Source organism: Haplochromis burtoni, unplaced genomic scaffold, assembly GCF_018398535.1.
Source record: "Haplochromis burtoni strain Fernald_Lab_line unplaced genomic scaffold, NCSU_Asbu1 Contig_51, whole genome shotgun sequence".
Lineage (NCBI taxonomy): Eukaryota > Metazoa > Chordata > Actinopteri > Cichliformes > Cichlidae > Haplochromis > Haplochromis burtoni.
This window is the reverse complement of record NW_024582412.1, coordinates 1,089,043-1,101,064: the sequence shown is the minus strand read 5'-3', so window position 1 is coordinate 1,101,064 and position 12,022 is coordinate 1,089,043. Positions and strand designations below refer to the sequence as shown.

Here is a 12,022-nt window from a genome sequence, read left to right as displayed (position 1 = left end):
AGATATCTCTGAGATCGAGTCGTACCGCTCCTATTCTCCACAGGATGACAGACGGGCCCACCACTCTGACCTCTCCTCCCATTCCTCCAATGAGAGACTTCGAGACAAGCCCAGGTACACTATCATTAAAGGCCAATTCTGGTATATTTCAAGCTGTAAAAGCTTTTAATGAGCTTTTCCTCTCAGCCTCAGGGCTCAGAGACTACATCTGTACGATGCTCTGAACCAGATGGCATGTAGCTGAGGTGTTTTGGGCATGTCTTATCAGGAGGGAGGAGACCCCAGAGCAGACCCGGGACATGCTGAGACTGTCTCTTTGCTTGCTTGGGAACTCCTTTGCGTCTTCCAGGCTTGGGAGAGGGAGGTCTGGGAATCTGCTTTCCTGTGAAATCAGAAAATGCAATTTCAGTTTTATTTTTATAGGGGGAAAAATAGAAAAAGAATACAACAATCAGATAATACTCTATGAACAAGCACTGGGTGATCACGGGAAGGAAATTTAACAGGAAAATATTTCCGGCAGCATCGGCTCAGGGAGGGGCAGCCATCACCAGGAATGTGCAATTAGGAACATAACACAAATTGTACCTATTTATTTGGCCGTTTGACCTTTTCAAGGATATTGGTGTCTACGACACCAATCCTAGTATGAATCCTAGCCCCTCCTTTATTGTTTGACCCTTTTTATTTTTCATGAAGTCGAGCACAGTGTTCATTCGGTTCACCAAGTTGAACTCAGTCACATTCCTATGATATCAGCTGATCTCAGTGCTAGCCCACATAAACTAATGGTTCAACCGATATCTTCCTGAACATCCTGTTTTTCAGTCTTGTAGAGAATCCTGTTTAACTTGCTTTAGCCTGCTACCGTTGCTGCATCTAAAAGCTGCAACCCCCATCCACCCGTGCTCCTTTTCGTGCTTATTCATGTCATATCTGCCATCCATGCCTGCTCTGTTTTGGACTAGTTGGTCTTGCAACTGCTGCTTTCCCCATCTCAGGATTTCCACTATACACGTGCATATGGAAGGACAGGAAAGTCTAAGAACAGAGCTGTACTCCCAAATCTTACTGCAGAAATAAAGTTCTTCTTTTACTTTCGTGGTCCTGACTGAGTTAGAAGATTTTGTGGCTCCACAGGTTATGCCAATTTGCACTACACACCTCTGCTCCAAAGATTTGTGGAAGATAAACTGAACTGGGTGGGGCAACGACTCCAAATCAACTGGAATTTTATATAGGTCATTTCAAATGTTTCTGAGTCTGACAAAAAGCAAACACACAAAGTTTAATCCTTGAAGAGCTGGGTCTGTATTGTTTTGGCAACTGCTTGTGACCTTGTGTCTCATTTTCATTCATAGGAAAGAATTATAATTAACATTTCCTCACAACAAAAGATTTGTCTGCCTGCTCTACAAACAAACAAACAAAAACCACAATCATCTAAAAATGATTTTAAGTGTTGCTTTGTTTTGTGCTTTTCTTAATTCTAGATAACACAAAAGCATTGAGCTCTGCTTTGGTCAGTCATTTATTACGAATGAATTAAATACACCAGAAACAAATCAGGATAATGTAGGATTATGCTGATTTTATGCTTCATGAAGCTCAGGCAGTCCGTCACATCAAATATCGGAAAAACCACCATGTTATTAAACCAAACCGGAAAAGGAGTCATAATTATATCAACCGAATTAAATGTGTAAAATGCTTCTTTTAAACTTTCCAAAAATTTGGGATATTACTAGAGAGGAACCGCCTAGCAGGCTGGCAAAAATGGGTGCCATGCCGACCCCATTCAGAGGTGCCGACAGAGACGTTGAAGATAAGGCTGCTTTGCACGCAGAGAGGGAGGAGCCACGCTCCGAGACACCACCAGGTAAACATGATTTCTCCCTGAATATACAAGACCGTAAAAAATAAATAAAAGTCAAATCAGACAGTTGAATTGAATACTGACTGTAAATGATTTTGTTTCTGCAGTACCAGCTGCCAGTGTCGCCCCAAAGGTTCACGCTCCCCCTAAAGTGCCACTAAAGCCAAGTGCAGAAGACCTGGAAATATACGGGTCAGTATTAGTTAGTTGTTGTTTGTTTGTTTGTTTGTTTTAATTGAGTTGCTCAAACTCAAATTTACTCAAAAACAAGAAGCCAGCTTGGTTGTCTCCGTCATAAATAGACTCTTCCTTTGTCAACTGTTGTTTCCATGTTTCCATAATGCAGGCCGAACACGGTGATGGTGCGTTTCCAGAAAGGTGACAGTGTGGGTCTGCGGCTGGCGGGAGGAAATGATGTCGGCATCTTTATCGCCGGTGTTCAGGAGGACAGTGCAGCAGAGCAGGAGGGTCTCCGGACAGGAGATCAGATCATGAGGGTACAGCATGTTTTAGTTCCACATTTAAACCCTGCACACACAAGAGTGCTGTGTCTGAAGTTGGAGAAAAAAGACAGAAGCTTCGTCTTTGAGACATATATCAGGCCAGATTTCTCATTTTATTTCCTATTGTGTGCTTCAGGTGAACAACAGAGACTTCAGAGGCATGGTGCGTGAAGATGCTGTTCTCTACCTCCTGGAGATTCCTAAAGGAGAGGAAGTTACCATTCTTGCACAGAGCAAGCCTGAAGGTACTGGACTGGATAAAGAACAGCTGCACAAACAGTACTAATGCCAAAACCATCCTGTGTTAAAGTATATCACATAGACACACACAGAATATGATAAAAAGTCTTAGTAGTCTTGTATGAAGAGCCAGTGGCTTGCTTGCTTTTCTATTTCCTGTAATTTATTTATTTTTATGATAATGGATGAATGAGGAAAAACAAGAGGCCCAAATTTGAGCCATGTGTGATGCCAAATAATGGTGGGGGGGGTATTTTTAGCTTCTGTTTTCTTCTATTTTTGCCAGTGTATAAAGATGTCTTAGCATCTGGCAGAGGCGACTCCTTCTTCATTAGAACCCACTTTGAATATGAGAAGGAGGCCCCGCAGAGCCTTCCTTTCTCCAGGGGGGAGATCTTCAAAGTGACGGACACACTCTATGATGGCAAACTCGGCAACTGGCTGGCAATCCGTAGTGACAAAAACAACCAGCTGTTAGAAAAGGGAATCATCCCCAACAAGAGCAGGTATGCAATGATGATCATCTTTGTGCAGACAGCCTTTCTGCCCCCTGCTGGCTATCAGAACGTGATGGCTATGTTTTTTGTTGTTGTTTTTTTATTTTAAATATAAATATTTCAAGTTTTTAATTTTTTTGTATTAAGGATTTGGCTGGATATTTTATCATTTTACATGTTCTTTCGCTGGTAAGAAATCTGCATATCATCGTGTGAGCAGTCTAACTAGACAAAGTCATATATTTTCTTGTTTTCGATATCAGAGCAGAGCAAATGGCTAACGTCCAGAATGCTGCACGGGCTGCATCGGGCAATGACAGAGGAGACTTCTGGAGGATGAGGGGCCAAAGAGCTGCAAAGAAGAAAGATTTGCGCAAGAGTCGAGACGACCAGGGCAACGTTCCGGTTACACGCTTCCCCGCCTACGAGAGAGTGGTATTACGTGAAGGTATCCAGGAAACACTTTCACCCTGCAATTTTACCTGAGGCATTTTGCAGAGGTCCTCGCTGTGCCAGGACTTCTGAATTAATTCTTTTTGTTTCATTTAGCTGGTTTCAGGAGACCGGTGGTGATATTTGGGCCCATTTCTGACGTAGTTAACGAAAAACTGGCTACTGAACTTCCTGATCAGTTTGTCATTGCTAGTAAGTATCACGACCGCCTGTAAATAAACATTAGCACTAACAGAAAAAGATTTCTGTAGGCTTTCTTTACTCTGTTCTTGTTTGTGAGTGGTTTTTAATCTCCTCTTTCAGAAACTGAGCCCAAGGATGCAGGAAGTGAGAAGTCCTCGGGGGTGGTGAGATTGAACTCTATCCGGCAAATCATTGAACAGGTATGGTATAATCATTAGAAGATAATGACGCTGTATGAACACTAGTGCAGTGGCTGTTATGGGAGTGCGCAACACCCATTTTATATTGTTACAATTTATTATTTCCCCTATTTTTAATTTTTATGTCCCCTAAACACCATTAAACCAGAGTTGAATAATAGTGGCTCAAAAATATAAAGCTTCAGATATCAAGCCAAAGATCCCCAGCGTAATTTTGGGTGGATCCTTTTGGAGTTGCATCAAAACTCCAAAGGGATTTGTTACATCAGAAGCATAAAAATCTGCCAATAGTGGAGCATCTAAGAAGAAAGAGTTAAAGAATAACTGGTGCAGCCATGTTTGTTGGAACCCATTTGAATTTTAGACTAAGTGATCTTTTTTATAAAAGATTTGACCTCATAGTTTCATCCACCTGTTTGAGGGCTAAGAATTAAAATAGGGTAGGGTTGTTAGTCTGTTCTGGTCAGCTAATCAAAATTTAATTTTAATTGAGATTTTGCTTTCCAGCTATTACCCTTTATTACCTTCCATAAAACAAGTCATCATAGAGCGCTTCTTTACATGCTTTAGTGCCGTTTTGTGCAGAATTTCAACTTCCTATACATCAAAACAACCTTTATATCCCAAAGTCCATAGTAACCAAATAAACTGCTAAAAGAGACAATGTCATAGTTGAAATTCACCTGCAGAGTTTGAAGTGGCTCAGATGAACAGCTGTCGAGAGTGACTAACAGAGATTTCTGTGCAATTATTACTCATCATCCGACATATAACCATGTTTTTCTTTTTTATTATTCTCCTGCAGGACCGTCACGCTCTGCTGGACGTGACTCCCAAAGCTGTGGACACCCTGAATTACACTCAGTGGTACCCCATCGTCCTTTTCCTGAACCCTGACAGCAAACAAGGTCTGAAGACCATGAGAAACCGCCTCATACCCGGATCCAACCGCAGCGCACGCAAACTGTATGAGCAGGCCCTTAGGCTGAAAAAGAGCTGTTCACACCTTTTCACGGGTGAGTTTTATGTGATTTATGGCATGGTTGTCCGTAGTTAACTTGTGATTAATCAGATTTTTTTTTTAATCAACTGTAACTGTGCCCTTAACAGGATAGTTTTCATGTTTCTAATATTCTTACCAGCATGGGGCGGAAAATATACATACTTTATTCACATTTATGCTTATAATTATTGCAACAATCCAAATAATGACAACTACTACTGAGAAAACCCCCGGAGGTACTGCATGCTCATAAAATACACTGAATGTACGCAACAATTCGCTTCTTTCTCCATTTTTACTCACCATCCACAATGTAACTGTTGAAACCACTTCCAGACAACCCGATCTACAGGTCACAGAGCCCACGTGCGTTAATCGCGTGTCAAAAAGCCAATAGAGGCAATAGAGAATCTTTTTCTTCCTATATTTTTTTCTTTTAAGAATTTTTTGTTTTGTTTTTTGTCTGTTAGACACCATCGACTTGAACTCGGCCAATGACGCATGGTATGGCAGTGTGAAAGATTTAATTCGGGAGCAGCAAGACAAAGCTGTGTGGGTGTGCGAGGGCAAGGTGAGTGTCAGTGAACTTCTGCAGACCACTTGTTTTTGTGTGAATTTGACTGTTTCTTACACCCCTTCGCTTTGCTGTTACTTTCTCTCCTCAGGTGGATGGTTCAGAGGAGGACCTAGATCTCCAAGACGACCGCATGTCCTACCTGTCGGCAATGAGTGACTACCTCAGCATGGACAGCCGGATGACCAGCGACTACGATGACACAGCGGACGAGGGCGGGGCGTACACTGACAATGAGCTGGACGAGACACTGGATGAACCCCAGCCCGTGTCGGCCATCAGTCGATCATCAGAACCTGTACTGCCCGACGAGGTGGGCGTGTCTGCCGATTGACACTCTTCTTTTCCCCAACGTTGTTAATCCATCATCATCACTGTTAAAATATCTACTCCAACCCCTGTGACCCTTCTCTGTGTGCTGTGTGTTTGTGTAGCGGCCTCACCCTGAACCCCGTGTACGTATGAGAAGAGAGGTGAACAGAGAGCCAAGCCCTCCCCCTTCTTTCGTCCCTGAACCCCCAAAGGTGAGAACCTCTCCCTGTTTTCCTCCCGTCAGACATCACTGTCGCTACACTTTCTTGTGGTCTCTCAAGCTGCATCTCAATTTAAAGTCTTTAGACCTTTCAGTTCTTGGCAAGACTCGAAGTACCATCAGATCTGATTCAAACCAAGCTGGAAATGTCTGAGTGTAGAACTGTCTTCTTTGGACTTCATTTAGTGCCGGTGTCCATTTTCAGAACTTTTTCTTGATAAATAACAAAAACTCTAATCTAGATGAATAAAGTTGCCCTTCTATACATCAGTTAAGAGTGCATCCAATAAAGGAGGATCTATTTAAATTGCTTCATTTGGTACTTCCTCTGCAAGCCGCTTTGGAACCCACCTGCACCTTGTACTCCTCCTCTAATTGATGTTTCTTTCCACATATGCACATATGTACCTGCAAATATAAGGGACTGAAGATGAGGGGGAAAAACACCTTTTGTTGCCTAAACCAGCTGTGACTGAAATAAACTTTCTCACACTAAGCTGATAAAAATGTTCAAAACTCCTGCCTGCCTTTATATTTGGAAGTGGCTCTTCCTTAAAAAACAACAAACCACATCCTGTAGTTGAGCAAATGATCACAAATGGTTCTTTTTTTTTTGTTTGTTTGTTTGTTTCAGGTTCGTGCTCAGACTCGAACTGACTCCACACGAAGCTACGAGTCACACTCCAGCAGCACCATCAGCAGCGACGCAGTGGGCGGAAACAAGCCGCCTCCCCCTCCCGTGAAGCCTGTGAAGCCCACTATCGCCCGCCAACCAGTGAACCAGTCGTCAGAAGATCAGAGTCCGGGGAAAGACGACGAAGCGGAGGACCCCGCCAACAAATCCTTCCTGGGCAAGGTTAGACTCATTTATTGATTTAAATGAATTAATTATTTTTTATTTTATTCTTATACCAACAAGGCAGCTATCTGGGGCAAAAAGTCAGACTTTTTTATGTTTCTTTCTTCCCTTGCTTTAGAAGATTTCACTCTGGTATTATATCAAACTTATTCCCTTCTCCTCCTTTTGTTTTTTTTTGTTTTTTTTTACTTTCTCTGCATCTAATGTGAAATAGAAAATGGGTGACCAGGTAACTACAAATTTACCAACACATCTTTCCAACCCTCCCTTCAAATCCACAACAGCTCGTCATGCATCACAAATGTTCCCATTAATAAATCTCATTATGTATTTGCGTATTTACAGACACTCTTGTCTGTAAATGTTTCATCTGACAATCACTTCCTTGTGAGTTACATCATGTGAGTGGACGTGTGGCATCTATGCTGTTTTGTTTTTGTTTTTTAAATCAAAAATTGAAGTTTCACTTTTATTTTCTTCCAGATTAAAGCGTTTGAGAAGATGGACCATCTGGCAAGAGCTCAGAGGCTCCTGGAGCTACAGGAGGCAGAAAACGCTCGAGTCAGTAGTGCTGTCTTTCTTCATGGTACAGCTGTAAACTTCAGAGCAGGAACAGACACAGCAGGGAGCTTTCAGTTGACTTTTGGCAGTTGAATCCTGTCAGATTTATAGAAAGCTGCATTTAAAGTTCCTCTTACTTCCCCGTCTGTCCTAAAACAATCCTGACATTCCCATATCCAAGTCCAGTGTCTAAAAGCATTTTCTGATGTTCAGTCAGATCCATGAAAGGTACATAAAGATGCCTGTGTCCAACATAAATTGGTTTGTGGACTCATTTTGAAGCCTTGAGCATTTTGTCTGTCACCATCTTGCTGTTTTGAAACTTTTTTCTTTCTTTTTTTTAATCCACTTAAGTCTTACCTGTGAATCATCACGTGTCTACACTTGGCAATCTTTGCAAAGAACAAGTTTTTAATTGTACCAATAGGCACTTTGTTCCTGTTTCTTGGGCTGAATTTACAAAAAATCCCAAAGATAAGAGTTTGACAGGAATCAAATAATTTTGCACCAACAAGATGATTCCTAAAAACCTGCCACTGGTCAGGATGAACCAAAAAATAAATGAGAAAACAGCATCTGTCATGTAAAGACATTTTGTTAAGAAATAGGAAAAGAATCCAGCAAAGACCTGAAACAGGACCTAAGAGATGCATCTGATCTTTCAGTTGATCAGCCTACTGTTCACTGAAGTTTCATCAATAATATTCTCAGTGGAAACGGTCACTTCCAAGCTCATCAGTATTGTACAAGCTCTGTATTTCCTTTGATGTTTGCATGTTTCAACATAATTTTTTTGTAAATTGTAATAGTCAGAATCTACTTTTCCTTGATTTACAAGGCAAGGTAGATTCTGACTATGTATTAATGTATAGATGTATTAATATTATTACAGTACCCCTCACAGTAGTTGAACTTTGGACTGCAGCGTCTGTCCTCCTACTATTTACTCTAAAAAAAAAAGCAGCACTCCAGATGGGAGCAAGAGACACCTGGTTTAATGTTCACCGGGGTTTAAGAGTGTTGTTTTAAGGTAGAACTAAAAATCCTTCAACTAAAGAAAGATACACTTGCAGCCTGTCTGGGTATAGTAGGATATTTTATTTCTGTTCTTTACTTTTTTGTATTAGATCTGACATATCTGGGTCTGTCCCTCTCTTTATGCAGTTGGAAATCGCCCAGAAGCATCCAGATCTCTACGCTGTCCCAGTGAAGCTGCCAAAACCCAACCTCAGCCGTCCTCAGCCAATAGGGTGAGAGCAGAGCCTCATCTCTGACATCATAAAAAATGTTCTATTTTTATAAAGATGCAAGTTTATGACCCGTGGTGTGTGTGTTTGTGTGTGTCCAGTTCAAGCTCCATCCCCGAGCCACAGACTCCCTCCAGGCCGCCGTACTCTGAGTCGAGAGGACACGAGGACGACGAGGACGACTACCGCCGCCAGCTGGCCGACCAGACCAAGAGAGGATATTACAACCCCCAGAAATACAAAGACACTGAGCTGTAAGGCTGGGAAAGCAGGAAGTGACATCATCACCGATCAAAACTCTTCGAACTTCTTGTCGTGTCGTCAGTTTCAGACACTTTTCGCGTCCCTTGTTGTGCAGAAAGCGTGGTGCCCCACGCACACAAACGCACACAGATATCTGGTCTACCTTTGCCACTCGCCGTTACAGAAACTGTGCACAGCTGATGTTTCAATGTAAATATTCTGTTGGTGTCTGTGATCTATATTTTATTTTCCCGCCTTTATTCCGGGACTCAGTTTGTGCCTACCGTGTGTCACCATCACACAGTAAAACGCCCAATGTTTGGAAGGATAAGAAGCATAAAAGAAATGTAAACACGTCACTTGAAGCCATTTCAAACAGCTGGAGACGTCACATTTTTATACTCCCTTTTTGAACAGAAGAAAAATTCATGAACTTAAAACACAGCAATGCAAATTAACTATAATGGCGCAATTGTGTCCTAAATTTAAGGTTCATGCTCTGCTGCTTAGGTCCTCTGCAGGTGGGACACAAAAGTATGAATACATGAAGTGAAACTTGAAGAACAGTCGAGGCCAAAAGTTTGGCAGTGGCACAAATTTTTTTTCATTTAGAATATATATGTGATGCGCTTTGAATACTTTTACTGGTAAATTTATGCAAAGAGTGAGTATTTGCAGATCTGCCCATTCTTCATAACATCTGCTGTTTTCTGTGGTTTGCTGGGTATCAGCTTCTGGGCCAAATCCTGATGGATGGTGATGTGTTTCTGTTGACCTTTGAGTCTTGATGGGTTGACATCACTTTTGCCTTGTGACATGGTGAAAATGCACCATGTTATTTTCACCATGACATGGTACATACAGCAGCAATCGTCACCAAATTGCTGCTGTATGAGCTGTTTGTTGTTTGTTTTTTTTGTTTTTTTGTTTTTTAGTATGGTCAATCCTTACAAAGTGAGTTGACAAACAGGCAGAAGTCAGGATTTGGACCAGGAGTCAATGCTCAGCAACTTCAAACTTCAATACATTCTGGAGCGGCAAAGTGTGACAAGCACAAAATTTCTGCTACTACCTAAACGTTTGACCATGACTGTAGAAAGATTGTTGTATCACAATATGAAAGTCCCCGGTTTGAGCTTGCTGGCTGGGGCCTTCAGGTGGGTGTAGACTCTCTTGGAAAGCTCCGGTTCCAGGGGTTGACTGTGTTTTCTGGCGCCACCAGTCCAGGGTATACCTGCCTGTCCTCGAGTGATGGATGGAATAGTCTCAAGAAATCATAATAAAAAAGTTTTTCAGGTTTTCATAATTAAACAATGTGAAGCAACAGAAATAGCTGTTGATCCCACTGAGTTGCCGAATACCATCAGTGCTGCGCGTGGAGCAGGTGCAAACCTTTTGGACACAATAAAAATGTAAAATTAAAACCAGCTAAAAACACTGTAAAAGTACAACTAATGCCTGTTATTGATACACCGTGCAGTTTTTTTACATTGTGATGGTGAATACACGAGGCTGAAACTGAAGCGAGCAAACGCCCAAATCACTGTTACAGTTCTGTGGACTGCACCTCAGCTTTTTCACCAATTTTGTGCGTTTTTGTGAGGCGCCACATGCTTCGGGCACGCTCCTCTGGTGTTAATTGTCCTCTAATCGCACCTCCCCTGCTGAACTACACATTCCAAAGTGGACGCCTGCGTCTGCAGCACGCCGCTGTGTGAGCTGTGCAGTCTGGGAAGCAGCTTATTCTCAAGTGCCTTGCAGCTCTGATTTCAGCTCGGGAGATAAAGGCTTCTACCTAAAAAGCACTTGTTTTGTTTTAACTGCTGTTGTAAACTGAACCAAGCAGAGGTTGGAAAGTATTTTCAGTACAGTTACTGCACACTGTCGAAATACACGAGTAGATTTAAACTGGAAACATCTTTCCTTTGTTCTTTGCTTTTGCTTTAGAAGAGCATTGCAGTCACTGAAGAGATGCGAAGTCAGAAATAGGAGATTCAGATGGATTGCATGAATGCAGCATCTGTATCTCATCATTGCATAATAATTACCAAAAGATTGCCCCCCCCCCCCTTTTTTTTTTTTTTTTTTTTTTTTTTAATTTAGGACTTTGGCAAATGCAGGGCTCTTGGATAAGATGGGGAAGCTGTGCAGCTGCCTGTTTAGCATTTCTGTGTTAGACCAGCGTGTAAATGACGTCACAGATTTCATTAAAAAGTGTATCACGAGCGAGGCGTTCAGACAACTTGTGATTGAGCTATGTTTCTTTATTAGCTGCTGGCAACCAGAGACAATCACATTTTTATTTTATTTTTTTATTGCTGATGCTTTTTTTGTTGAAAATTTTGAATATATATTCATACACTTGATTCAGTTCAGTGTTTGTGCACTACTGTTTGGGGAATGTGGTGACAATCATGTTGGTTTATCAGTCTCTCTTAAATGTTATTTTATGATTTGCTTGTTTTGTCTCCTGAGTGTTACACAACAGTCTCTTGGGAAAATCTAATAAATGTTTTTTTTGTTTTGTTTTTTTTACACAAAGTCATGTTCAGAGTGTCATGTTCCACCTTTGCTTTTGGGTTGCTTTTGTTTTAGAAATGCTGCTGTGTTGGGCTCATTGTCTTCAGATGTCAGATGGCCTCACATTTGACTCTGATACTTTAGTACAGAGAGGACTTCAAGGTCAGCTCGGGGACTGCAAGGTGCCCAGGCCTGTGGCTGAAAAACGAGCCAAAATCATCCCCCCTCCACCACCATGCTTGACAGTTTGTATGAGGCTATGTTTGGCTTTCGTAATCTGGCTGTGTGCATTATGGATCACTTTGCAAGCCTTCTGGACCAATGATACTATCAGTTTGTTCAGATGAAGCTTTGCAAACCTGAGGTGTGCTGTCATGTTCTTTTAGAGAGAAGACTACTCTTCCTACTGGCAACCCATCTAAACAAGCCATACTTATTCAGCCTTTTTCTAACTGAACTGTCATGAACACTAAAATTTAATGTGCTAAACGAGGCCCATGGAGGCTCAGAGGAAGCTCTTGGCAGTGCAGT

The 12,022-nt window shown here is 41.7% G+C and overlaps 1 protein-coding gene across 7 annotated transcripts in view; it reads left to right on the top strand.

Moving 5' to 3' along the window:
• The window catches only part of tjp2a (tight junction protein 2a (zona occludens 2)), a 43,367-nt gene extending 31,850 nt beyond the window's left edge, over positions 1-11,517 (top strand). For 5 of the 7 annotated variants that reach the window (XM_005921710.3, XM_005921707.3, XM_005921711.3 and 2 more), the window contains 18 exons: positions 3-114; positions 1,749-1,879; positions 1,984-2,068; positions 2,223-2,373; positions 2,516-2,624; positions 2,906-3,125; positions 3,380-3,564; positions 3,666-3,761; positions 3,873-3,952; positions 4,758-4,968; positions 5,426-5,526; positions 5,621-5,842; positions 5,964-6,053; positions 6,696-6,917; positions 7,135-7,149; positions 7,404-7,481; positions 8,646-8,731; positions 8,830-11,517. In XM_005921710.3, coding sequence (XP_005921772.1) covers positions 3-114; positions 1,749-1,879; positions 1,984-2,068; positions 2,223-2,373; positions 2,516-2,624; positions 2,906-3,125; positions 3,380-3,564; positions 3,666-3,761; positions 3,873-3,952; positions 4,758-4,968; positions 5,426-5,526; positions 5,621-5,842; positions 5,964-6,053; positions 6,696-6,917; positions 7,135-7,149; positions 7,404-7,481; positions 8,646-8,731; positions 8,830-8,986 — 2,351 coding nt within the window. In that variant the 3' untranslated portion in view covers positions 8,987-11,517. The remainder of the gene's footprint in view (positions 1-2; positions 115-1,748; positions 1,880-1,983; positions 2,069-2,222; positions 2,374-2,515; positions 2,625-2,905; positions 3,126-3,379; positions 3,565-3,665; positions 3,762-3,872; positions 3,953-4,757; positions 4,969-5,425; positions 5,527-5,620; positions 5,843-5,963; positions 6,054-6,695; positions 6,918-7,134; positions 7,150-7,403; positions 7,482-8,645; positions 8,732-8,829) is intronic. The other 2 variants (XM_005921708.3, XM_042220576.1) reach the window with 1 other exon arrangement.
• Positions 11,518-12,022: the final 505 nt, after the last annotated feature.